The sequence below is a fragment of the Sus scrofa genome, chromosome 7 (assembly GCF_000003025.6).
Source record: "Sus scrofa isolate TJ Tabasco breed Duroc chromosome 7, Sscrofa11.1, whole genome shotgun sequence".
NCBI lineage: Eukaryota > Metazoa > Chordata > Mammalia > Artiodactyla > Suidae > Sus > Sus scrofa.
This window is the reverse complement of record NC_010449.5, coordinates 68,805,219-68,832,581: the sequence shown is the minus strand read 5'-3', so window position 1 is coordinate 68,832,581 and position 27,363 is coordinate 68,805,219. Positions and strand designations below refer to the sequence as shown.

The 27,363-nt window shown below is 33.7% G+C and overlaps 1 protein-coding gene across 7 annotated transcripts in view; it reads left to right on the top strand.

Moving 5' to 3' along the window:
• SCFD1 (sec1 family domain containing 1) overlaps positions 1-27,363 on the top strand; it is a 156,477-nt gene that overhangs the window by 18,474 nt on the left and 110,640 nt on the right. For all 7 annotated transcript variants that reach the window (XM_021099902.1, XM_021099900.1, XM_021099904.1 and 4 more), the window contains 9 exons: positions 467-554; positions 3,628-3,717; positions 6,708-6,763; positions 8,044-8,129; positions 10,864-10,963; positions 16,290-16,429; positions 19,462-19,552; positions 20,139-20,212; positions 20,978-21,059. In XM_021099902.1, coding sequence (XP_020955561.1) covers positions 467-554; positions 3,628-3,717; positions 6,708-6,763; positions 8,044-8,129; positions 10,864-10,963; positions 16,290-16,429; positions 19,462-19,552; positions 20,139-20,212; positions 20,978-21,059 — 807 coding nt within the window. The remainder of the gene's footprint in view (positions 1-466; positions 555-3,627; positions 3,718-6,707; positions 6,764-8,043; positions 8,130-10,863; positions 10,964-16,289; positions 16,430-19,461; positions 19,553-20,138; positions 20,213-20,977; positions 21,060-27,363) is intronic.

The following is a 27,363-nucleotide window of genomic DNA, read 5'->3' as shown; positions in this document are numbered from 1 at the left end:
TAACATCTCAAATAGTTTTCGTATTTTTTCCTCCTGATTTGCATTTCTAAAGAATTGGTATAACTTTTCCCCATCTATAAATATCCTTTACAGTTGAAAAACATTTGACATGACTTTCTTAGGAAAGTGTGATTAAAATGAATATAAAAATTGATATTGTGGTTTATCTTCAAAATTGATATCCATTCCCATCCCAGACACAATTAAAAAAATTTATATCTTCTTAAATTTTGTTTTCTCAAAATACTACTGTCCTTAATGATTTGTTGCCTGAAGACTTGTTTTTGATTGCTTTTTAATGTTAACTTCTCAATCTTGCCCAATTAGATAATCTGTTACATTGCATATTTTTTAGTTATTGAATATAATTGTAATTTTTTCCATTTTACCAGTGGTAGATTAAGTCAAACTAAATGTGTGTTCAATATTGTAAAACTGATTTGAAAACCTTTTCTTTTGTTTTTAGGTTTTTGATCAATATCTCAACTTTATTACTTTGGAAGATGATATGTTTGTATTATGTAATCAAAATAAGGAGATTGTTTCATATCGTGGTATGTAAAAATAGGAATATTTTAATTCATTGTTAACAGAATGAACAGTGTAGTGAGAAAAAAAATAGTGAACATGTTTAATGAACACCAGAACCAGCTTTGTTACTGCTGTAAGCAGTGGAGCTATAAAAGATTTTTTTTTTTTTTTGATCTTTTTGTCTTTTCTAGGGTCGCATTTGTAGCATATGGAGGTTCCCAGGCTAGGGGTCCAATTGGAGCTGTAGCCACCGGCCTATGCCAGAGCCACAGCAATGCAGGATCCGAGCCACATCTGCAACCTATACCACAGCTCAGGGCAACGCCAGATCCTTAACCCACTGAAATAGGCTGGGGATCGAACCTGCAACCTCATGGTTCCTAGTTGGATTTGTTAACCACTGAGCCCCGACGGGAACTCCCCTAAAAGATTTTTTTAAGCACACAAAGAAAACATTCCTCAGACTGAATTCTGTCACTTATAAACAGCATTTACTAAATCTTTTGTCAGCTCAATGAAACACCTGTTATTTGACCATAGCAACTTGAATAAATGGGTTCACTCATGACAAGACGGTATATTAGTAGTAGGATTCAGGTAATCTTTTAGTACTTGACAGAGGAGCTTACTTTGCTTTTCTGTGCTTTAGTTTCCTTTTGCTTTCATTGAGCCTTGTTATTGAAATTAAGCAACATCTCTAAACTCCAGTGTGTTTGCTAATGTGCCCATGTAATAGATTTTTGACAGTACTGTAGTTATTTACAGAAGTCTATTTATAGTTGACTTTTAAATTAATTACCTACTTAAATTACATTTTAAAACCTGGTTTCCTTAAACCTTTAAGCTAAACTTGTAAATTTTGTGCCGTTATTTATAAATCTGGTTTACATGATAACAAATACCTTACTTTTTCTTTGATCTTTTAACTCAGATTGAACTGACTGAATTCTGATCAGTCTGATTTAACAAACTTAGTAAACTTGGTTTGTTAAATTCGCTTAAACAGTTATAAGTTGCATTTATAAATTCAGCACATTAATTTTCTGATTATTTTTAATTGATGTGTAGTTGATGTACATATTATGTAAGTTACAGGTGTACAGTATAGTGGTTCACAGTTTTTAAAGGTTATATTCCATTGATAATTATTATAAAATATTGGCCATATTCACTGTGTTGTACAGTATATCCTTATAGCTTATTTTATATGTAATAGTTTGTACCTCTTAATCCCTGCTGCTAAGTTATCCCACCCCCTTCCCTTTCTCCACTGGTAACCACTCTTTTGTTATCAATAGCTGTGAGTCTGCTTTTCGTTGTTTTTATATTCACTAGTTTGTTGTATTTTTTTAGATTCCACATATAAATGATAGCATGCAATATTTGTCTTTCTATGTATGACTGACTTAGTTAGCATAATACCCTCCAAGTCCATCCATGTTTCTGCAAACAGTAAAATTTCATGATTTTTTTTAATGACTGAGCAGTTTTAGGTACTTTATATGCCAGAGCAGACAAATTTATAAGTCAAATAAAGTTTGTCCAAGTATTTTAATAAATATTAAAGATAAATTTATGGGGAGTCTGAGTTCATTAAACATTCAAGTGTTTACATAAATTTATCTTCCTTTATCTCTCAACTTAAAAACATACATCTGGGAGTTTCCTGGTAGCTCAGCAGGTTAAGGATCCAGCATTGACACTAGTGGTGCATGTTTAATCTCTAGCTAGGGAGCAACTTCATGCCGTAGGTGTGACGATTTTAAAAAACCCAAAACAAAAACAAAATCACACCTTTGAAATTAATTATTAATTATTGAATTTAAAGGATAAATTTAATTTATTAATTTTAAAGTATAGTCACAGTTAATTGCCTAGATTCTCAATAATAAAATGATAGTACCATAATAATAATAGATTGCCCTGTGCACACTTTACAATAGAAGTTCATTTACTCCTCAGAATAACTTTATGAAATAGGTATTAATATTGTTTCTCCTCTCATGCTGACCATGAGTTGTATTGAATTTTATATTTGTTTTCATATTCAGGATTTTGGGAAATTAAAAAATATTAAATAGATAATATTTTAGCCCGGTAAGTCTTTTACCAAGTAATCACTGAGCATCTACTTGTCAGACACTGGGCCTGAGTACTATGAGAGGCAGGAAGATGAATAAGGTAGGGTCTCACACAGTCTTCACAGCAATGTTTCTTAAAGCGTAGCCCCACCAAATTATTTTTCAAATATGGAAGCCAGGGTATAGTAAAGTAGTCAGGACCTCACAGTCACTGTTTGTCAAAGTAAGTAGGCTTACTACCTCTCCACTTATTCTTCCCTCCTGGCTATGGATGATTATTACTTTTATCTTTTAAAAACATTTGAAATGTTGGTTTTTAAAGTTCTAAGCAAGAAATAGTATAAAAAAAGAAAAAAACATGTAGCTCCAGGAATCACCTGATGAGTTTGCCAAAATTTTAGATTTCCTAGAGTTGTCCCAAGTCTGTTGAATTGAATCCCTGAGGGAAAGAGCTAAGGATCTTTAATTGTTAATAGCTTCCAGAGAAAATGCCTTCTCTTCTCTCATATATTCTTAGAGTGATTCCTATACCCACTAAAGCTTGAGAACCACTTATGTACAGTCTAGTAGATTAGAAAAGAAGTTCATATAATTTGTTATAATACAAAGAAAATGTGTGTGATGTTACTCTTAGATACTGATTTGCATTGTGTTTTTCTGGCAGTAGTTGAATAAGATCATTAGTTTCTTGAGGCAATCTAATGTTTGTGAATAAAATTATAGAATATGATATTTATTTTCCTATTCTGGCAAAAATTTTGTATAATTTATGTGGTGAGTTTTTTTCATTCTATTTTTGGAGCTACTCATTATTGATATTGAGTGGAATTTTTTTCAGGTATTATAATTTTTAGTGCATACTTGTTCACCTAAAGTTTAAAGCATAAAAATTTTTACTTGAGTTTATAAATATCAAATTGCATATTCTTAGGTGTTTAGTAATAATTTTAAGAATTTAATAAAAATAAGGCACAAATTTTGGTTGTTTTTTTCTCCTTTACCTATGTCATTTTAGCCATTAACAGGACAGATATCACAGACACAGAAATGGAAACTGTTATGGACACTATTGTTGACAGTCTCTTCTGCTTTTTTGTCACACTGGGTAAGTTTTCAGATCTTTCTGTTTATTTCTTCAAAGCAAATTAACAACTCTTTTTAACCTTATTTATTTATTTTTTGTCTTTTAAGGGCCACACCCACAGCATATGGAAGTTCCCAGGCTAGGGGTCAATCCGAGCTAAGCTGCCAGCCTGGGCCACAGCCACAGCAGTGCAGGATCTGAGCCACCGTATCTGCAACCTACATCACAGCTCAGGGCAGTGCCAGATCCTTAGCACACTGAGCAAGGCCAAGAATTGAACCCATGGTCCTCATGGATACCACTCGGGTTCGTTACCACTGAGCCACGATGGGAACTCCTTAACCTGTTATACTGTGATATGACCCCCTATTTATCTGGATTTCTAAAGGCCTTCTCTGGAATTAGAATAAAACACACATTCTGGAGTTCCCTTGTGGCACAGCGGTTTAAGGATTTGGTGTTGTCACTGCAGCAGCTTGAGTCACTGCTGTTGCACAGGTTTGATCCCTGGCCCTGGAACTTTCACATGCCAAAGGCTAGGCCAAAAAACAAAGGGGGCCACACACACACACACAAAAGAATAAAATATACATTCTGTACTGTATATAAAACCATGGTTCTTCTAATAATTAGATGTAGCTAACACTTAGCAGATCTCGAGTTACCACCTTAGATGTCTTTGGTAATTGTAACTTTCTATTGTTCGAATATTTGCTGGTGACTTTACCTGTATGCCTTCTAATTTTCTGTTGATATTTGATTTTGAAAATATACTTCTAATTAGAGAGATGTATGTCCGGTAACTATTAAGGCAAACTTCCAAGGCTCTAGGAAACGCTAAATTTACGTATAATACTAATCCAACATACTTTCAGAATTTAAGCATTTCTTTGGAATATCTAAATTTACTTATAGGTACACTGTATTTAGTATCCAATGTATGACTTTATTCTTTACTATTCGTTAATAATGGATCTGTTTAGAAGCCTGTATGACTTTATTCTTTACTATTCATTAATAATGAATCTGTTTAGAAGCCTTCTCATTGCAGTTTTAATCTTTCAGACACAGAAAACCTTTCAGTTAAAATGATCCTTACAGTAACTTAATAAAATTTCTCTCCATTTCAAAAATGAGAAAATTAAGAAAGATACATGCATAGTTTAGGATATAGACAAAAATTTGAGAAGAATTTGTGTACAGGTTTGGGGGCTCCTTCCTTTCAAGGATTTTTCCCTTTAATTTCCAGTCTTTGATTTCTCAGCTCAGTAAGTCTTCTGTTTTCTGCTTGAGATTATTCTCCTGTGTGCCGTGCAAATTGAAAAGTACCTTTAGGAGGAAAGGTGGTTAGAAGTTATCTCTCACTTTTCAAATATATTTCTTCTTTGATAAGTTTCACTCTCCTCTACTTTCTGCCTGCCTTTGATTGCTTTCAGTACCTTCAAATGGGGGTTGATCTTAGGTTTTGTTTGGTTTTTGTTTGTTTGTTTTTAAGAAAGCTCATGTATACCACTTTTAGTCATTAAACAGACATAATTAATCTCTCTTTTTTGCCGTCCCACACAGTATCCAGAATTTTGCCGCGTACTATGTTTATTGTGGACATTAAGGTTATTTTTGCTTGATGATAACTGTATTTCCAAAAGAAGAGTAGATTGAAAAAGAAATACAAAGACCACTGAAGTGTTAGAAGCCACTTTTATTACATAGAGTGTCAGAAAGTGATTTTTTTCCAGAGGAAAAATTGAAATTACTGCCAATCTGACATAGAAGGATATCAATAAATTAAGTGAAAGAAAGCAAATTTAGAGTTCCCATCATGGCACAGCAGAAATAAATCCGACTAGGAACCATGAGGTTGCGAGTTTGATCCTTGGCCTCGCTCAGTGGTTTAAGTATCTGGCATTGCCATGAGCTGTGGTGTAGGTCGCAGATGCAACTCAGATCCTGCGCTGCTGTGGCTTGTGGTGTAGGCCAGCAGCTATAGCTCCGATTGGACTCCTAGCCTGGGAACTTCCATATGCCACAGGTGCGGCCCTAAAAATAAAAAAAAAAGCAAAAAAAAATAAATAAATAAAGCAAATTGAAGGATGGTATGTAAAATATCCTATTTTTGTTTTTTTGTACATTCCACATACACACTTATTTAGACTGTATATAGAATATAACCTGAAAACATTTGTATCTAATTCTTAGGGGATTATTTTGGGGTGCTAGAATCAAGAGGTTTAACTTTATACATCTCATATTTGGATTTTCTTAGGACAGACATGTGTAGCATGCCATCAGAAGAAAACAGTTTTTAAAAATGTACTAATATTTCACATGTTTACTTTTGCAATTGACTGAACATGCCTTGTATAGAGGTTAAATGGAAGAACTTAGCTATATAAATATTACAATGTTCTGTGTTTTATGAGATTTTTGATGCAGTTTGATTTTTTTTTCTCATTTTAGAATTTCAGACTTCAATAAAACTTGGAATAATAAAGAGAAATTAAAATGTCCAAAATGATTTGATAATAAATTGAAATCAACTTGAGTAGCATTTTACATTATGCATAGAATGTGTTTAATCTTTTAAATTAGTATTTTTTTTAAAAGGCCATAATCCTTCATTATTAATTTTTAATACAAAAAAATAATAATGCCAAATTGCTAAATTAGATAAGCTCTTTTCATTTTTTTAAGTACTGTAGTGAACCCTGTGAGTAGAGTAGACTTTTCGAAACTGCTTTTGGGGGGATCAGTCAACCCATTGAAAAAATACGGTCACACTGATTGGCCCACACAATATAAAAATCATCTTTTTCTGACCCCCAATGTTGTCTTTATAAATGGGAAGGTCCATTTCTGATACCTTGCTTTTACTCTCAAGATTATAAATCCATTTATGTTTGTAGCCTCAATTTGTATGCATCTCTCATATGGTATTATTTGATGCTAGTGTATATGTATCCATTTTAATTATTAAGAGCTGAGATCATTGCTAATATCTTTTATTAAAATAGGTGCTGTTCCTATAATCCGATGTTCAAGAGGAACAGCAGCAGAAATGGTAGCAGTGGTGAGTTCATGCAAATATCCATTGGAGATAAATAATATTGTCTCAGTTGTTTTCCCTAATTACCTCAAGTGTTTTTGTTAATATTAACTATGTATATAATTGTTATAGGTTATTAAGAACCAAAGGCAAATATTTTTATTTTATAACATTGGGATTCCACCAAAAATAAAAAGTAATCATTGTGATCATAGGATGGAGTAAAATGATTTACTCTAATGTGAGTGTGCTATTTCAGCCCTGTTTCTTTTTCACTAAAGTGTATATTCCTCATTCAGATTTGTGTCTCTAAGTATTATTTTATACTTATTTGATCCCCTAAATCACTTAATGTTTAACTTCATTTAGCAGACATTTATTAATACTTATAATCATTTTTTGAAGTGGTGAACTATATTTTGCTTTTCCATAATACTGGGGTAAAATATTCAGTATAAGATAAGCATTTGAAATCTCCTGTGGTGTTGTAGCAGGTTCAGGATTCGGTATTGTCACAGTAGCAGCTTGGGTGGCTGCTGTGGTGCAGGTTTGATCCCTGGTCTAGAAACTTTCACATGCCACAGGCACAGCCAAAAAAACAAATAAAATAAAATAAGCATTCAAAAATTTGCTTTAGGAGCTCCCTGGTGGCACAGCAGGTTAAGAATCCAGAATTGTCACTGCTGTGGCTCGGGTTGTAACTGTGGCACAGGTTCGATCCTTGCCCTGGGAACTTCTGCATACTATGGACGTGCACTGCCCCCCCCCAAAAAAAATTTTGCTTTAAATATAAAAGATAAATAAGGTGTTAGAGAAATTACAGAATTACTGAAAAGAAGGTAAATGGTATGGAAAGCTAGAGGAAGATTTTTGAGTTTTTATTAGCCTAAATGAATCATTGACTGATGGAGAGTTGGTTTCTTTCACATACTCCATTTCTATTCTGGAGCCACTTGCAGCCACCACTATTTAGATAGCTTCCTTGGTACAGGAGAGTTATGCTTTGGGAGAGAAGATAGGTCATTACTGCAAAGTGTTTCCTGTATCTAAAGTAAAAATAACCAGCAGAAAGTCATTGTTAGTGAAATCAGGTCTGAGTCAGAATAGAACAAAAAAAAGCATTGGTCTTTCCAAGTCCAAGTTAGGATGATATTGAATAGTAAAGAAGCTAAAATGTTAGAATTGCTGTTTTATAAGTAAATTCTAAGTTCCTTAGTTATGAAATGAAGAACACCTGTGTATTACCCTGTATGAAGTTCGCTGAAACTGGTCTTTAAGAATTAATTTAAAATTTCATTTTTCAGAAACTAGATAAGAAACTTCGGGAAAATCTAAGAGATGCAAGAAACAGTCTTTTTACAGGTGACACACTTGGAGCTGGCCAATTCAGGTATTATGTTAATTAATGTACACTTGAAAATGAAACATTTTTAGAGTTTTTTGCATTGTTTTCCTTTTCTAATAGAATACCCTTATACTGGAAAATCAGGACCAGAGTTTTGACTGAGATAGTTCTCAAAAATACAAATGGAATATTTTATTTAAATTACCTTCTTTTGTTTGAATTTCCTGTTTTGCATTTTTTTCATCTGTAGGAGAAATTTTTCTGTTTAGACATACAGCTTTAACAGTCAAAAGACATTTCTTTTTAATTATCGTTAAGCCTCTTTATTATTAAAAAAAAAAAAGTAAGTGAAAAACTTGTGATTCCATGTCTATTTCTACCTATCTATTAATTGATTTCCATTTTTACACTAAAATAATCATATTTTTGTTTTTGTTAGCATGTCTTGCATGAATGGATAATGACAAAGTTACTGACTGCTCAATTATTATTGGAAAGAAATCCTTTTTAAAAAAGCTATCCATTGGAGTTCTGTGATGACTCTGCAGATTAAGGATCCTCCATTGTCATTGCTGTGGCTTGGATTTGACCCTTGGCCCCGGAACTTCCACATGCTGTGGGTGTGGCCAAACAAACAAACAAACAAAAAACCATCCATCTTAGTACATTTAACTTTTGATTATTAAAAATAATGAACAGTATTGGAACGAAGAAGTAAAGAAACCTAAACCAGTACATAAAAAATATTTCAAGAGGAATAGACAGTATTTTGGAAAAATAATTTTTACCCCTAGTTTTGGGTGAATTAATAAATACAGCCTGTGAAAATATATTGATACTCAGTATATCTGCCTTCCAGGAATAACAATTTTATGGGAACCTTCTATAGACTTCAAGTCAATTTCGATGGCTCTCTGCAGTATTATATACTGTTTCTACAATTTGGAGTCACTAACATTGTGTTTCAGTTGTTTGTTCAGCTGTTTCACCTCCTATGTAAACTGTTCTGTAACTTCATTAAATATTCTAAATATTTCTTATTAAGTAGAGCAGACACATCAAATTTTCACCTGATTTTTTTTTTTTTTTTTTTTTTTTTTGGTAACAGAAGCAACTACTATGTCATATCTTACTTAATAGTTCCTTTTTTATTGTGCTCTGGTATAGGTCTTAGAAACCAATGTAAAGGCACTGTTTTGGAGTTCCCGTCATGGCTCAGTGGTTAACGAATCTGACTTAGAACCATAAGGTTGCAGGTTCGATCCCTGGTCTCATTCAGTGGATTAAGGATCTGGGGTTGCTGTGACCTGTGGTGTAGGTCACAGACACAGCTCTAACCTGGTGTTGCTGTGGGTCTGGTGTAGGCCAGTGGCTACAGCTCCAAATAGACCCCTAGCCTGGGAACGTCCATATGCCGCAGGTGCAGCCCTAGAAAAGACAAAAAGACCAAAAAAAAGCACCGTTTTATTTGGATAATTTTTTTTAGTGTATTCACTATAAGCATAATGTAGTTACCTTATTTTTAGTTTGTTGGGTACGTTTCTAAATTATTTGAATTAGGGGTCAGCAGCATTATTGGACTATTGTTAAATGTATTTGTACCCAGTTGTAGGCTGATGATTCTCAACAAGAATTTGGTAATGTCTAGAGGCATGTCAATTGTCACAACTGGATAGATGCTACTGGAATCTAGCAGGGTGTATTATGGGATGCTGCTGCACATCCTGAACTGCACAGGACATCTCCCATAATAAGGAATTATCCCACCCCCCAATGTCAATATTGCTGAGTGAAGAAAGCCTTCGTAGACTCTCCTCCCCATCCTCCACGTATCTCTGGGGTAATAAATCATAGATGGTAAGAGTACCACCCCTACTTTTTATCGCCAAGTGTTATAGTCAGTGCAGTTGGAAGTTCACTGTCTTACACATAATAGGGTGCAGTGAAATGGTTAGAGGTCTCCTGCAGGAGAATACACACACACACACACACACACCCCTCTATATGTAAATATATAGTTAATATAATCAGGTACCAGTGCTTATTGAAATTTGATGTGCATTCTTGACACAGTATAGTGCCTCTGAAGCAAAATCTCTACAACTTTGGGGACACATGGTAACCAGATGACTTTGTGCCTCAATTTGCTCAAAGTGTAGTTTATTTCACATCTAAATGATAATGATGGAGTTAAACAATAAATGAAATGTCTGGTAAGTGAGTGATTATATAATTAGTTGCCATTGTAGCATGATGTTTTAGCTTCATGTATTATAATGGGATAGGGTTTTGTGAGGCTTTATTCTTAAGTCTGCTTTTTTCAATTTGTATTTATAGAAAAAATTAGAATTGATAATTTATGAAACTATCCAACATTTGTATAAATTTCTAAGATCATACTCTTTGTAATTGTTTTCCCTGAAACTGACAAAGGCTTTTTTCCTTTTATTCAAAAATGTAAAATATAAATCTGAGTAGAACTTATTTTGGTAACTATAAAAGTTATTCTGTAAAAGTAGTTGTATAGATTTTTTTCATTTAAAAGAGTTTCCAGAGTAAGACTTATAATCTAGCATCATATTCAGACTCTTAAGTAGCCCAAAGTATTCCTTTACTTGACTGATTGTATTAGAATTTTTTTAGAAAGCTAAGTATTATGAAATGTCAATATTAGCTTGCTTATTGTTCATATCAAAATGACATATACTGAAAGTATTAGAATAATTTAGATGTATACACTGGTATCAAGAGTTACATATTTTTTTTAATATGTTTACAGCTTCCAAAGGCCTTTATTAGTCCTTGTTGACAGAAACATAGATTTGGCAACTCCTTTACACCATACTTGGACATATCAAGCCTTGGTGCATGATGTACTGGTAAGAGGCTAAATATACCACTTTTTGCTAAAATGTAGTAACATTCAGTAAGTGGTCTTCTTAATTTAAAATTAGCATCAGGGTTATAGAAACACACACGAGAAGGATGGAGCTGAGAAATAGGAACAAAAAGAAATAGGAACAATGGGATTTGGTATCACTGGATGTGGATGCTAAAGAATAGTGAGACCTTGAGGTTTAAAGCTCCAAATTTATGGTCTTTAAATAACAGTGTAAATCAGTGGTATTGTTGGAATGATGGGGAAAAAAAGAACAGGAAAATGAGTGGCTTTTTCCCCCCATACTGAGTAAGTAAATAAATTTGTTCTCCTTGAGGAGAAAAGCTGTAATTTATCCCCCCCCCCCTTTTTTTTCTGAAAATTAAGCCTCATTTTATGGTAAAAGTAAATAGTATTTTTTAATATTACACCATATATTTTCTGAAGAATTCCACATAGGTAATTTCATGTTTAAAGCTGTAATCTGATTCCAGTGCAATATGGAAACAGTCTGTTGTTTTGGAAGCCAATTAATTAAATGTTTCAAACAGGAGGCAAAAATTAAGTTGTGCAAATGCTGAGAACTAAGAAGTCACCATTGCATTTGGCAGTGTCAGGGTTATTAGTGAATTTGGTAAGACCAGGTTTCCACAGTATAGGTGCTAAACACTGAAGTGAGTTTAAGAGAGACTGGAAGGAGAGGCATAAGTGAGTGAATATAGACAAATCTTAAAAGAGTTTTGCTATATAGGAGAGAAAAGATGTGACTGCTGGCAGGGGGCATAAGGTCAAAAAGATTTTTAAATGAGGGAAAGTATAGCATGTTTATATATATTCCCTATTGGAAGATGATTGAAAGAAGAGTTGATTGTGGAGATACATGTGTCCTGTAGGTCTCTGGGAGGCATTAGTGACCAGGATGCCTGCAGGCCAGTATTTCTCAACCTTGACGCTATTGATATTTTTGGGCCTGATAATCCTTTGTTGTAGGGGCTGTCCTGTGCATCATAAGATGTTTAGCAGCATCCCTGACCTCTACCTTCTAGCTACCAGTAGCAATCCTTAGTTCTGACAACCAAAATGTCTTCAAATATTGCCAAATATACCCAGAGGGGGAGAGAGGGGCAGAATTGTCTCTGATCAAGAACTACTGTTATAGGCTGATGACAAGTGTTTCAAAGCTGGAGTTGTTTTAGGGAAGAGGACAAGTAAAGAGTCTGGTAGTAACAAGGAAGATAGCCCAATCCCAGGTCTAGTGATATGAGCTGTGTGACAAGCCAAAAAAAAAAAAAAAGAAAGAAAAAGGTGGTTACCATCTGAGAAGGCTATAGGGGATAGCCAGTTCAAGTTCAGAAAGGACAGTGGAAGACCAGAAGTGCAAAAAATAAAATTAAAATTAAAAAAAAAAAGCAAAAGTACAAGAAAGTACAGTAGAAGTTGAGGGTAGATGTTCAGAGTAGGAGATTTTGCTGATGACTGAATATGATTTCCAGAGAGTAGGCAAAATAGTTTCAGGAATCCGGTCAGAATGAGAGATGGTATCTGAAGTGGGAGTGGGTAGTATAGAGGCAAGCAGGCACTAATGGGCATAATCAGATAGTTTTGATAGTCTCAAGTTAGATTTGGTTCTGACTATTGGGTGGGAGCAAGGGTCTTAGTAAGGAATACAGACCAGGGGTCATTTCTTCACTCCTGCCAGTAGTGCATGGAGGCTTATGGAGCATTGAGATCCTGGGATCTTTTCTAATTTCTGAACTTGAAGAGTTCCTGGAGGAAAATAAATACACTTTGAGTACAGGAGATAGGACATATATACAGGTAATTGCAATATAAAGGAACATGCTGAGTCCCCATTGTCAGAAGATAAATTTGGAAACAATTTAGAGCAGACATTCCCCAAAACTAGACAAGGTTAATACTGTTTTTGAGGTTTTAACTCTTCCAGAGTAAAATTAGAATACTAAAGAATATGAAATGAGTTTTTAGACTGATCTTTATAGTAGTTTTTTTTAGTGCTTTACCTTTTAGTATCCTTGTAAGGTATAATATACTAATTTTTATTTCCTACTCTTTAAAGTTAGAATATCCTTTTAAAAATACAAGACGATAAAAGAATATGGAAGGGGTTTTGGGACTTTGTACTAATCCTCACAGAATAAAAAGTTGGAAACCATGTATTTCCAAGGAATACAGTTTAACAAATATTAAGTGCCTCTTCTGTGCCAGACACTGTGCTAGTCAGTGGGATACAAGGTAAATGGAACATACGGAGTTTAGAATGGTGGATTCCTGTGGACATTTGGGTTATCATTTTTTTAAATTTTTTGTTACAAAAGTGCAGTGCACATCTCTAACTTTCTTAGGCTAGGTTCTCTTTAAGCAGTCTCTTCTCAGTGACATTCTTATTAGAATACTTAGGTCCTATGAAAAGTCTCTTTTAAAGGATTGGTTTTACTAACCTACACAACTTATATTGACTTAATCCTGTTCATTAATTTTAATATAGTTTCTATATGTGAAAAAACTACAACCAAGATAGCATAACCAATTGTAAAGAAGGCATTTTCTATTGATTGTACAAGTGCTGTTTTTGAAGTTTCTTCTAAGCTTTTAAAATCCTTTACTAATTATACTCTTTACCTCCACAAGATGGAGTAAATGTTCTAGATGGGAACTATTAACTTGAAATTAGAGGTTGCTTTTTATATTATATATCTTTGCCTGAAAATCCAGAACCTTGATAATATTTATATATCAGACCTTGGAAACTACTGTGTCAGAAAGGTGATTGTTGTTGTTTAACATGGGAAATAACACTCTTCTGATGAAAATTTTTGCAGTGTCTCCTTACTTTTATCAGGATGTGAGAAGTAAAATCATTATTTAAAGAAAATATTTAGGAAATCATGATTCCTTTTTATTGTGTCTTGGTTGCAGGAGGGGTAGATTTGATTGTTAGACTGCAGTGATTGGTTTTAAGCAAAGGGATGGAAATTATTTTGTTTTGGGCAGTGTCTTGTCCTTTAGTTGTCTTTTGTTCTTTCAAATTTTAGGTGCCCTTTTTGTGCCATTGGCCCTCTGCTACTGACTCTGACTATTTAAAACATTAAGTCAGAATTTATACTGATACACATAAAAATTTTAATAAAGTTTATTTTTTTCTTGACACTAAGGCAAAAAAGGAAGTCATTTCCAAGTTAATGTATACTTTTAAAAGGTTATTAGAACATCTTAGAAGCACTCATTTTCTTAAAGATATATGACATTTTTGCATTTGGTGGATTCCTTGTTGGGTACAATTTGACATATTTCCCTTTTCCCCAGAATTTCCTGTAAACTGATAGATTTAGAGACTTAATTAGATTGGTCTCAATTCCTTGCTAAGTTACTTGTACTTTACTTGGCTTTTATCTCATGCGAATATAAATCTTAGCTCTGCATAAATAGGTGTCACCTATACTACACAAATGTAATTTTGTTAACAGTAGCTCTGTCTGCCTCTACCGATCTGCTTTAACCTGTGAAAGGAAACAGGACTTCTGAAGACTTATAGCCATCTTTTTAGCTCCTCCCTTTGGGATTTATTTATATCTGGTAATGGCATACTGTTGTCCAGTTTTCTAAGTCAGGAAAGTGTGAACACCAGTGGAAATAATCTTAGACTCTGCCATGTTAAAACTAATTCTTTTGTTTTGTGTATAAATGTTCAGTTTCTTTAACAAGAACGAGTACAGCACAGAATGTCTTGATTTCCCAATTTTCAAGACTGAAGTTACTTTTCTTTATTTGCCTGGCTATTATGCAAACAATGGGAATATTCTTGCTGCTATTACATTATTTCTCAAAACTCTTAACATCTTTTATTCCTTTATCATTTTGTGCTTTTAAGTGTTCCACCCATACTTTCGTAATATTATGTTCTCCTATTTTTAGAGCAGTAATTTTGCAAACAAGTTACTTTTATTTGGATGAACTGTGTCATCATCATGGAAATAGTACTTCACTAGAAATTATAGTTAATAAAGCATAACTATTTAAAAATGTTTCTCTTCTTCAGTATCTTTGTTTTGTTAGATAATTTTTAAAAACAAAAAATGTAGTTGTTGCTATCTTTTTATTGTACTTTCTTCCCACATGGATAATTTGTTGTGCAAAGGTGAGCTTGAGATATGGGATGGGAAAAGAAATTAAATAGGGTTATAGTATGTTTATCCTATGATAATATAAGGAGTCTGTAGGAAAGACATAATATTAACAGGTTGAAATATAATGTAGTGTACTCTTTGTCAATAGACTTAATACTCTCAGACATCTATATATTTTGCACTCTTTTGTTTTAGGGGAAAAGCGCAAGGAAGTAAGCTTTTGTAAAGGATTTGAGAAAGTTTCAGGGTATGTTTAAGGATCCAAACTCAGTATTAATGACCTTTTTTTTATCAAGGGGAGATTAAAGAAAAGATAACTCTGAGAAGAAGAGTATGTGTGTGTGTGTGTGTGTGTGTGTAACTGGGCCACTTTGCTGCAGAGCAGAAATTGATAGAACATTGTAAATCAACTATAATAGAAAAATTTAAAAAGATAACTCACTTTTATCTTGTTTTTCATACATTTTTTTGAGAAAGGGAAAAAAATCAAGCCTCACATGAGTAAACTTACATCTAGGCAAAAAAGTTTAGTACCTATTGGTCTGACTACCTTTTAAAATTTATATGAAAAGAAGTGTTATTATTATTGTAGTTTCTGTTGCAGTTTTTTAGTGCAGTCCATCAAGTAACAAATCAGAGTGTTAAAGACTCTCTAAGAGTTTAAAAATTACGTTTAACATTGTGTTTGTTACTGGAAACAACTAGGCATCAAGAGACTTGGTCAAATAAATACAGCCAAATATTGGCCTACTGTGTAGCTGTGATAAAAATGAGGTAGATGTACATGTAAGATAGAGGAAGTCTCTAAGTACATCATTAAATGAGAAAAGTAAAAATACAAAGTATGTATAATGTAGTCCTATTCTTTCGAATTTGAAGGATATGTGTCTGCTGACATGCAAAAATATTTTTCTAAAAGGATATACAAGAACCTTAACATGGTTTTATGCATATTTTGAATTTGGTATCATATGCATCTACTTATTTAATTAAAAATACATAAATAATTAAAAGTACCTTTATGTAACAAACATTGGAAGGTTTTTTTAAATTTCAGATTTGTATTATGTCCTTAGAAATAGTAGAAAAGGCAGCAAGAATCTATGTTTTTTTTCTTGTAGGAAATATTATGGTTCTTAATTTCGGAAAACTGTTATTTAAAACGGGATTACTTTTTCCTAGGACTTCCATTTAAACAGAGTTAATTTGGAAGAGTCTTCAGGAACAGAGACTTCTCCAGCTGGTGCTAGACCAAAGAGAAAAAACAAGAAGTCTTATGATTTAACTCCAGTTGATAAATTTTGGCAGAAACATAAAGGAAGGTAAGAAAAACATTAATAAGTGAAAGATTCACCCCGTTAAAAGAAATGAAGATGTCATCTGACTTAATGAGTTTGAATTAAAAAAAATCTAAACAGGCCATGGGAGTATATCTTACACAATGAATAAGAACTATAATTAAATAGTCTATGGACCTGTGTCTCTGTTATTCATTTCCTAGTTTCTATGTTGTTTTTGTTGTTTTGTTTCCCTCTTCAAAATTCATACCATATAATTTTGACAATTTATAGGCAGTCTTTCTAAATTTCCATTCTATCCCCATTCACCCTCTGTAGCACTATTTTTGTCTTAAAATTAGTTTTTGAGGTAGGGAGACATCAGGTTGTGATTTTCCCTTTTTGTTCCATGTTTGCCTTCATGCAAATTTTATTTTATTTTTATTTTTATTTAATTTTAAATTTATTTTTTGCTTTTTTTTTTTTTAGGGCTGCACCTGTGGCATATGAAGGTTCCCAGGCTAGGGGTCATATCAGAGCTGTAGCTGCTTACCTATACCATAGCCACAGCAACATCAAATTCAGGCCTCATCTGCGACCTGTACCACAGCTCACGACAAAACACTAGATTCTTAACCCACTGAGTAAGGGCAGGGATGGAACCTGCTAGTCACGTTCATTTCTGCTGAGCTACAACAAGAACTCATATCTGTGGAGGAAATACCTAAGCATGAGAACCAGATTTCTTCAGTGTACATTAGAAATAATAGGTGAAAAAATTTGTAGCAGTTTACCATGTAATTTATTATAAGCAAATGTACAGATCCCGTTTATGGCTTTGTCCCTTTAAAATTGAGGGTACTTCATGAGCTCAATAACTGCCATAAAATTATCTATTAGAGCTCCTGCTGTAGCATAGTGGGTTAAGAATCAGACTACAGTGGCTCAGGTCGCTGCAGAGGCAGGGGTTCTATCCCTGGCCCGGCGCAGCGGGTTAAAGGATCTGGCATTGCAGCAGCTGCAGCAGAGGTCGAAGGTATAGTTTGGATTTAACCCCTGGTCTGCAGCTTCTATGTGCCGCAGGTATGGCCATTAAAAACAAAAAGTTATCCAGTTATGGCTAGAAAAATCATTCTAAACAAACAAAAATAATTCCTCTGAGAAAAAAAGAATATTGCTCATCAACAATTATGGAAATACCATGTTAATAATAATTTTTTTCACTATTTCAGCTGTTACTGTATCTATACATTTATGTCTATGTCCTTGACATGGCTGTTCTTTTCGGTCTCATTAATGTTTAAAGAGAAGTAAAATATAGACTTTAATACTGGAAAATTACGTTGCTATAACAAAGAATTTTGGTTACTCTACAGTGAGAAGTCACTATCTTCTTTTCTCTGACTATAGAAATTTTGGGTACTGTTATAATTAACTTTATTTTAAATTATTTTCTTTCTTTGCAATTGCATAGTCTACATTTCCTTTTAGAATGGTAAAGTATAGGAATTTACAGTGTTTATGAAGGATGCAGGATTCCCCAATAGAAAAAAAAAAGCATTAATAAAACAGCTTCTTTATTCAAATATGGAAATTTTGAACATTTTCTTTAAGAAACATTGTTCCTTATGGTTAGGAACAAAGTAAGAGGTCAGTTAAATAGTAAAAACTTTAATTTTTTTTTATTTGGTAAGTGGGAATAGCCCTCCTCAATAGCCCTCACTCTGAATATCATGCTACAGTAGTGATGTGGTAATAGACACTGGGAGACAAGCATAGAGTTAACAAGTGACTTAATGTCCTTATCAGTAAAATGTGGAATGATAATTCTGTTGTCCTGTTTCAGAAGGTTGTTTTCAAGCTTGACATAATATAAATAAGTAACTTGCCCCAAATCATCCAGCTTTCATTGGTAAAACCAGGGGTAAAACCCAGTTCTGGCAGATTCCAAAATCCCTGGTCTTAATTATCAGTAATGTGTATGTACCTCACCAAGATTGTGATCAAAATTAAATGAGACCATAGAGACAGAGTCTTAGCATAGTGCTTGGCATACATAAGCACTCAGTAAATTTAAGCAGTTGTTATTGTCTGTTAGCTCTGAGACCTAAAGGTACTGAAGATTTTAAGGATTGTTTAATTCAGCCAGCCCAGGCTCACTGCTGTTTGCACTCTAAGGTATGTTGTTCCAACAGATTCTGCTGGACCTGGGGTTAGGGCCTGCAGTTGTTAGGTAAAACTGGATTCTGTTTCTCAAAGTCCTTTCAGGAACTTCTGTCCTTTCTGTGCTGATCATTAGGAGGGAGTGTTAGGAAGTGTCAGGATGGAGGAAGGGGAGAGGTTTTTGTTTCATTGCTGGTGAGACATGACCGTTTCTTTCCTGAAAGAGAAAAAGCTTCTGGCCTCCCCTAAGGCTGTAAATGAAAATACTTAGGAACCATTTCATGGTAAACAGACATTCATCAAGAATTATTCAAGATTAATGCTGCGTGACACTTTCTACTTGAGCTTCTCAATGATTACAGATCAGTTATATATGAAATCTGTGGAAATCACTGCTAAACTGCCCTGGCTGGGAAGATTATCAGGCCTGCAGCAGCAAAACTGTAGCTTATGTTGTTTTTAACCAGTGGTATTCTAGATACCAAATTTACAGAAATAAAAGTTTTTTTCCACAGATATTTGCATATGATATTTTTAATGCATCTTTGTAGTTGTACTTTGACACTATATGTTCATTTGGGTGGTAATATTAAATTAATGTTTAATATGCCATGGCTTCTCTTCTTTTGTTTTTCAGTCTAAATGTATTTTTTTCCCAAATAGTTTTTAGGGGAAGAGAAAATAGAGTAATGAAAAGAAAGGAAATAAAATTTAAATTTGTTTACATATATAAGCATTATGATATACATTTTAAAGATATCACAAGTTAGTGATATAATGATAGTTATATTTATTATGTATGTGTTTAAATCCAAAAAAGTACCTTTAAAATAATAATAAATCCTCATTGTATGTATTTCAAAATTCACACAAAAATAAATTTTTTAATCTCATACTCAGTTCCTCTGTTTCAGTCCATTTCCAGAAGTAGCAGAATCAGTTCAGCAAGAACTGGAATCTTACAGAGCACAGGAAGATGAAGTTAAGCGACTTAAAAGCATTATGGTAGGATTCTGTTTGCTTTCTAGAAAATATAGGGAAGCAAAAGGACATCTAGAGGGAGAAAGATTAACTTTTTTTTTCCTTACAAAAATTCAAGGCTCTTCATTGCTTTAATAATAACAAAAATATTCTCAATGTATATAAAAGATCTTTTTTTTAAAAAAAGAAATGGAAGTTCTGTGCAGATAGCAAACATTTTTAAAGGAATAATATGAATTTATGATTTGAAAAAGTAATATGACTTTATTTTAGAGATATATGTTCCAGTGCTCTTTGTTTTCCTATACTTTGATCTAACTTCAAATTTCAGCTCTACTGTTTATTATTGTGTGACCTGTGACAAGTCTCTGGGCTTATTTATCTGAAAATGCCAGCTGATCCTTATTTTAATCATCAAACCACTCATTAACTTGATGGTGACTAGAACTTTTCTATAACTGTCAAAAATGCAGATGCTTGCTCCTTAGAATTATTATTATTCTGGGTGGCCTAACTCTTATCTGTTTATTAAAATTATATAGATTTTATGCTTGGGCTTGAGGTTTCTGGGTAGTTATTGGTACCTTTTTTTTTTTTTTCCTCTTCCCAGGGACTAGAAGGGGAAGATGAAGGCGCCATAAGTATGCTTTCTGACAATACTGCTAAGCTAACATCAGCTGTTAGGTAAGTAAGCAGTATATATATCCTCTTTGAAGTCTTTCTGTTGATAAGATTTATTTTTCAGATTAAAAACTTGGTTAGTGTTTTTCATGATAGGAAATAATAGTTATGGCATATACCTTTAAAGCTAAAGAACTAAATGTGTTTTTAACATGTTCAAGCTGATTTCAGTTCTCTCCTTTATATAGCAGATCATTTGTTTCTTTTACTAGTTAGAATTGTGTAATGGGAATAATTTTGCCAACAAGATAATATAAGTAATACAGTAATGAGAGTTATTGTTAATTTGATTATTACTTCTATTACTTAATTAGCTAAAATTTAAGCAGTATCTTTGTGATACTTTACATGTCATCAGGGAGAGAACATTTCGTGCTTTATAGAAATATAGCTAAAATTTTTCCATTAATCTGATTTTATTCTAAACCTCCAAATTTTGGAATCAGAAAGTGAAATGGTGAAATAATGATATTTGGAAGGCAAATTATTTCAAAATAAGAAGCACTTCACTTGTATTAGGTGGAATAATGATATTTGGAAGGCAGATTATTTCAAAATAAGAAGCACTTCAGTTGTATTAAAGTGGTAAATATTGTATGTGTTCAAGCTTAGAGATTAAATTTAGTTGGTAGTTTAACATGTCATTTTGTCCCTGTTTTACTATTCCAAGTTTCATCATAGGAAACAGACATGTGTGGGTTTTATTAAAATTTATGTTATCTCCTTAGCTAATTTAATGTTTAACTTTTAATTTTTTGATACTTGTAGTTCTTTGCCAGAACTTCTTGAAAAAAAAAGACTTATTGATCTCCATACAAATGTTGCCACTGCTGTTTTAGAACATATAAAGGTAAATCTAACTTTTCCCTCCCCACAATATAACTACTGTTTTTGTAGGGTTTTAGACTTTTAAGATTCTTTCATATTCATTATCTTGTTGAGCCCTCACTATAATGTTATGAGATCTCATTATCAAAGGCAGCATTATTACCTTCGTTGTTGCATATAAGAAAACCAGTTTAGGAAGATTAGTGATTTGTCCAAGATCACACATTCCAATAAAGAGAAGTTAGCATCTGTGGTATTTTTATTGTTTTACTGCCTCAGAACTGCCTCTACACATAATTACTTTGTTAACAGTAGACCTGTATGTAAACGTCAGTAATACAGATTTAGACACACCTTTTACTATAGTACTTTCTAAAATATCTATTAATAACATCGCTTCATGATGTAACTTGGTTCTGAACTTTTTAGGTTTAGATTAGTCTGTTTAGCATTACAGCTTCTGTCTCCTGCTAAACTGTAATTTTGAAACAAATGCATTGGATTTTCTGTATACGTAATTATAGTTCATTTTCTCACAACTATTGATGATTAATGTGTATTGGCTTGATTTAATCCATTCTTCAGTATTATACTATCATTTATTTTCTGGACATGGAACTGAATTCCAATGACAGAGTGACATTATGCCAGAACGTGGTTATTACTGACCCCCTGCTTTCCATTTGAGATGATACATTTGAAAAAGCAGTGTAAAGAAACTGAATATGCTTGCTGCCTGTCAAGGTGTCAATAACAACTTGGATTTATGGAAAAGGGGATTAAACTTTATTATCATTATTTTTTATTTTTTTAGGGCTTTACCCCGTGGCATTTGGAAATTCCCAGGCAAGGGGTCCAATCAGCTACAGCTGCCGGCCACAGCCACAGCAACACCAGATCCAAGCCACTTCTGCAAATTACACCACAGCTCACTGCAATGCCGGATCCTTGACCCACTGAGTGAGGCCAGGGATCAAACCCACATCTTTAGGGATGCTAGTCAGGTTCGTTCCCATTGTGCCACAACGGGAATTCCTAAACTTTTTTTAAATGATTTAAAATGACTTATAAAGGAGCTAATATAGATAATGAACATTATACTGTATAGAATTTCAACCTGCATAATTTCTGAGGTGACAACCTGATTTTTTTCTGTTCTACATCTTGATATTGGTGCTTGCTATATTCATATACCTATAGAAATAGAAACATAATAGTACAGTCTGTACATGATTTCTGCTGTTGTTAGTTTCACCCTCACATGTAGCATCTCTGTGAAGTTGAAAAAGTCTTGTCTCCTGTGGAGATAATATATATAACCAGTGAAATGCAGCAGAGAGGTATATTGAGAATTTCTTTCAGTAGGAGAGTAAAGGCTTAGCTTACAAGGCTAAATATGAAGACTGTGAACCTAATATAAAACATTAAACAAAAATTTATTGCATTAAAACAAAATATAGGTTCTAGTTTACATCAGCTAAAATTAATTATGCAATCAAGATCTCATGGTATATTAAACAAATATTTTTTGAGTACATGCTGATTGTTTATGATAGCTGTTAATAGTCCTTCGAGTGATTTGAAATTGAAACAATTCTGTGGGGGTTTTTTTTTAGCATTTAGTTTTTTTTTATTATTAAAAGTTTGTTAATTCTTTTTTTTTTTTTTTTTTTTTTTTGGTCTTTTTGGGGGCCGCACCTGTGGCATATGGAGTTTCCCAGGCTAGGGGTCAGTTTGGAGCTGTAGCTGCTGGCCTACACCACAGCCACAGCAATGCCAGATCTAAGCCGCATCTGTGACCTATACCACAGCTCACAGCAACCCTGGATCCTTAACCCACTGAGCAAGGTCAGGGATCGAACCCGCAACCTCATGGTTCCTAGTCAGATTCGTTTCCGCTGCACCATGATGGGAACTCCAAGTTTGTTAATTCTTATATTTTACTTTCTGACCTCAGTTCTTGCAACTATAAAACCAGGAAAGTACCAAGCATAGCTCCACTTCCAAACTGAATTGTGTAACCCAAAGTAACTAATTACTGTACCTTTGGAAAGTTCACAGTTTTCATCTTAATTCATAAAACTTTATACATTATTCTGCCACAAATTTATATGAATATATTCTAGGTCAGAGACCAGAGCTTATGGTTTGAGAAAATTCTGGTTAAAGTATTTATTTATTTAATTATGTATTATTAGTGGCTCTGTGGGTATTGTGCTGGGCCCAAGAGTTCTATAGTAAACAAGACAGAAAAGTTCTCTTGGAGCTAATACTATAGTGACAGTAAACAAAGTAAGCAAATTAGAAAACAGGGTCATGTCTGGCTTTTAGATGATGTGAAAACAGGCTAATGGGGTGATGTGAAGTGATAAGGGCTTAGAGAGCTGTTCTAGAGTGAGTGAAATCACCATCAAAGGAAATCACCTTTGATGAGGTGATGATTAAGTTGAGACCTGAATCACAGTAAAGAGCCTGTTAGTGAAAGTCTCAGGGCCCAAGCATTTAAAGCAGAGGGACTAATAAAGCTGCCAAGGACGTAAGACAGGAACAAATTTAGTGTTTTGCAGGACCTAGAAGAAGACTAATGTACTTAACAGTGAGGAGAGAAAGAGTGATAGACTATGGGATCAAGAGAAATAGGGATTTAAGTGTAATGGGAAGTCACTGGAGGTTAATGCCATGATCTGACTTATGTTTTAACTAGAGAATGGCCTGAAGATGTAAAGGATGGGTGAGTTCTAGAAGTAAATGGAGAACTGGAAAATGGCCATTACACCTATCTAGGTGAAAAATGGTGTTTTTTAAGGCAAAATTTACCTATGAAGTTTTCTGTGATACTTATTTATAATTTTACACTAATGATTTTATATGAGTTTTTCAGAGTCAGTTTGTCCTAATGGATGCCACCATGCCTCACCCAAAAATTCTGCTTTAAGACCTGGTCGCTTGGCTCTCTTCAAATAACTTGTTTCTTCAGGGCTGCTAATGGTCCTTCATCTTAAGAAACTACTTTGTTGTTCAAGTTGTTAAGTAGTTGTATGTAAAAGCTACTTATTTTGGAATAATTGTTTTGCTGTAACTCAAGGAAGAACCATTTTCCTGATCGAATCTGATATAAAGCATCTTCAAAGGACATTATATAAACTTGCAGAGGGAAAATAATATGTGTAGGACACAGTATTCCTCATTGGGTCATTCTAGGAAACCCAATTAATATCAGAAGGCTTTTTTTTTTTCAGTCATAGATAAGCATATTTATTTAAAATATTTACATGTAAATTATAGTTGTATTTAATAAACCACATACTCTGAGTTATCCTAACAGAAGAAATTCTATTAGTATAGAAAAATTGAAGTTTGTTTCTGTGCAGAGTCCTGTTTTAATATGGACTATCTTTTTAAAGTTGTACTCCGTAAATGCTCTTGGTTCCAGTTTTTCTCATTACTCCTAATTATAAAATTTGTTCTTACAGTTTTTCATAATTATTACATTTCCAACTTTAAAATATTTACTTTTAAGTGGCATGTTTATGTACGCCATTACTGTCATACAGTATGCCTCTGACTGTAATGTCAATAAAGAAGTATTTTTCTGCAGTATCTCTTATTATTTTTACTAAAATTTGGTGACCATCACTTCTTCGTAAACATTTATTCAACTAAGGAGTAAATGTTTATTATTATTATTAGCCAGAATAATATGACTTTTTATGCAGAGATCTTAGAACCCTTCTCCTAGTATTTGTCTTTATTGCACTTTTGCGTATTTCTTATTTTGGGATGTTTATTAGATTATAGCTGCTTACATTTCCCTTTTTTTCTGTCTTTTTTTTTCCTTTTTTTAAAGTATAGCTATTTACAATGTTGTGCCAATTTCTGCTGTATAGCAAAGAATATATATATTCTTTTCCCCATATTCCATTATGTTCCATAATAAGAGATTAGATATAGTTCCCTGTGCTATACAGTAGGACCTCATTGTTTAGCCATTCTAGATGTAATAGTTTGCATATACTAACCCCAAACTCCCAGTCCATCCCATTCCCTCCCCCTCTCTCCTTGGCAACCACAGGTCTGTTCTCCATGTCTCTAGTCTGTTTCTGTTCTGTAAAGAGTTTCATTAGTGCCATATTTTAGGTTCCACATATAAGCTATGTCATATGGTATTTGTCTTTCTCTTTCTGACTTAATTGACTTAGAGTAAGAATCTCTAGTTGCATCCATGTTACCGCAGATGGCATTATTTCTTTCTTTATTATGGCCAAGTAGTATTCTGTTGTGTATATGTACCACATCTTCTTAATCAGTTCATCCGTAGCTGGACATTTAGGTTGTTTCCATGTTGTGGCTATTATGAATGGTGCTGCTGTGAACATAGGGGATTATGTATCTTTTTGAATTGTAGTTTTGTCTGGATATATTCCTAGAAGTAGGATTGGCAGATCATATGGTAGTCTGTATTTATTTTTCTGAGGAACCTCCTTACTGTTTTCCATTGTGGTTGTACCAATTCACATTGCCAGCAGAGTAGGAGGGTTCCCTTTTCTCCACACCTTTTCCAGCATTTGTTATTTGTAGACTTATTAGTGATGGCCATTCTGACTGGGGTGAGGTGGTAGCTCATTGTAGTTTTGATTTACGTTTCTCTGATAAGTAGTGATGTTGAGCATCTTTTCATGTGCCTACTAGCCATCCATATATCTTCTTTGGAGAAATGTCTATTCAGGTCTTCTGCCCATTTTTCAATTAGGTTGTTTTTTTGTTTGCTTGTTTGTTTGTTTTCTGTGGAGTTGTATGAATTGTTTGTATGTTTTGGAGATTAAGCCCTTGTTGGTTGCATAGTTTGCAACTATTTTCTCATTCTGTAGGATGTCTTTTTGGTTTTGTTTTTATGGTTTCCTTTGCTGTGCAAAAGCTTATAAGTTTGATTGGGTCCCCATTTTTAAATTTTTATTTTTATTTCTATTGCCTTGGGAAACTGACTGAAGAAAACATTTGTACAGTTTATGTCAGAGAATGTTTTGCCTTTGTTCTCATCTAGGAATTTTATGGTGTGTTGTCTTATGTTTAAGTCTTGAAGCCATTTAGAGTTTATTTTTATGCATGGTGTGTGGTGTGTTCTAGTTTCATTGATTTACATGCAGTTAGCCAGTTTTGCTAGCACTACTTGCCAAAAAGACTGTCTTTTTCCCATTTTTTTTTTTTTTTTTATTCTTGTCTCCTTTGTCAAAGATTAATTGACCAAAGGTGTCTGGTTTTATTTCTGGGTTCTCTATTCCATTCCATTGGTCCATATATCTGGTTTTTTGCCAGTACCACACTGTCTTGATTACTGTAGCTTTCTTTGTAATATTGTCTGAAGTCCGGGAGAGTTATGCCTCCAGCTTTGCTTTTTTCCCTTAGGATTGTTTTGACAATTTTGGTTTTTGTATGGTTCCATATAAATTTTTGGATTGCTTGTTCTAGTTCTATGAAAAATGTCATAGGTAATTTGATAAGGATCACATTAAATCTGTAGATTGCTTTGGCCAGTATGCCATTTTAACAATATTAATTCTTTCAATCCAGGAACATGGGAAATCTTTCCATTTCTTTGAATCCTCTTTAATGTCCTTGATTAATGTTTTATAGTTCTCAGTGTTGAAGTATTCCACCTCCTTGGTCAGGTTTATTCCTAGATATTTAATTTGGGGGAGTGCATGCTTTATATATTTCCTTAGATCATTTTCTGAAGCAGAATACTAGAAGAGATTAACTTCTTTAGACATCCTGGTAATTGTCCAGCAGTTGATGTTTTGGTGGAAAGTTAGAAGGAGCACAGGAGTTTGTGACAAATTTGGCAAATATTATCATGTAAATTTATTGATGTTCTAAGAATTTTATTGGCTTGGATAGTTGACTTTCATCTAATAGATTAAATTATTGAATCCTCATTTGTTGAATCTATATTTTAAGACTTTTCTGTACTTGCTGGTTGTTAGGTGGATTCTAAGATTATTTAAATAATTTGTAAACAAATTTTAATGTATTTTAATCATTGTATCTCACCTGCATAGTCACACTGAATTAGATATTCTCTAACCATCAGAAACCTAAGAAAAGGAAAAGTCACCTGCATATAAGACATAGTAGATGAGAGAAAGAAATGGTGTCAGGTGCTCTTTCCCCTAATGCTCACACTGGAGAGGAAGCACTCTCATTGAATGCTCCATCCCAAGGTAGCTGGCAAAGTGTAAGCTGTTAGTAAGCTATTTTGGATCAAGGTTTCGTTGGTACTGAATCTTCATTATTGTTTTGCTTCTTCTTGTAGAGAAAGTTAAGAAGTC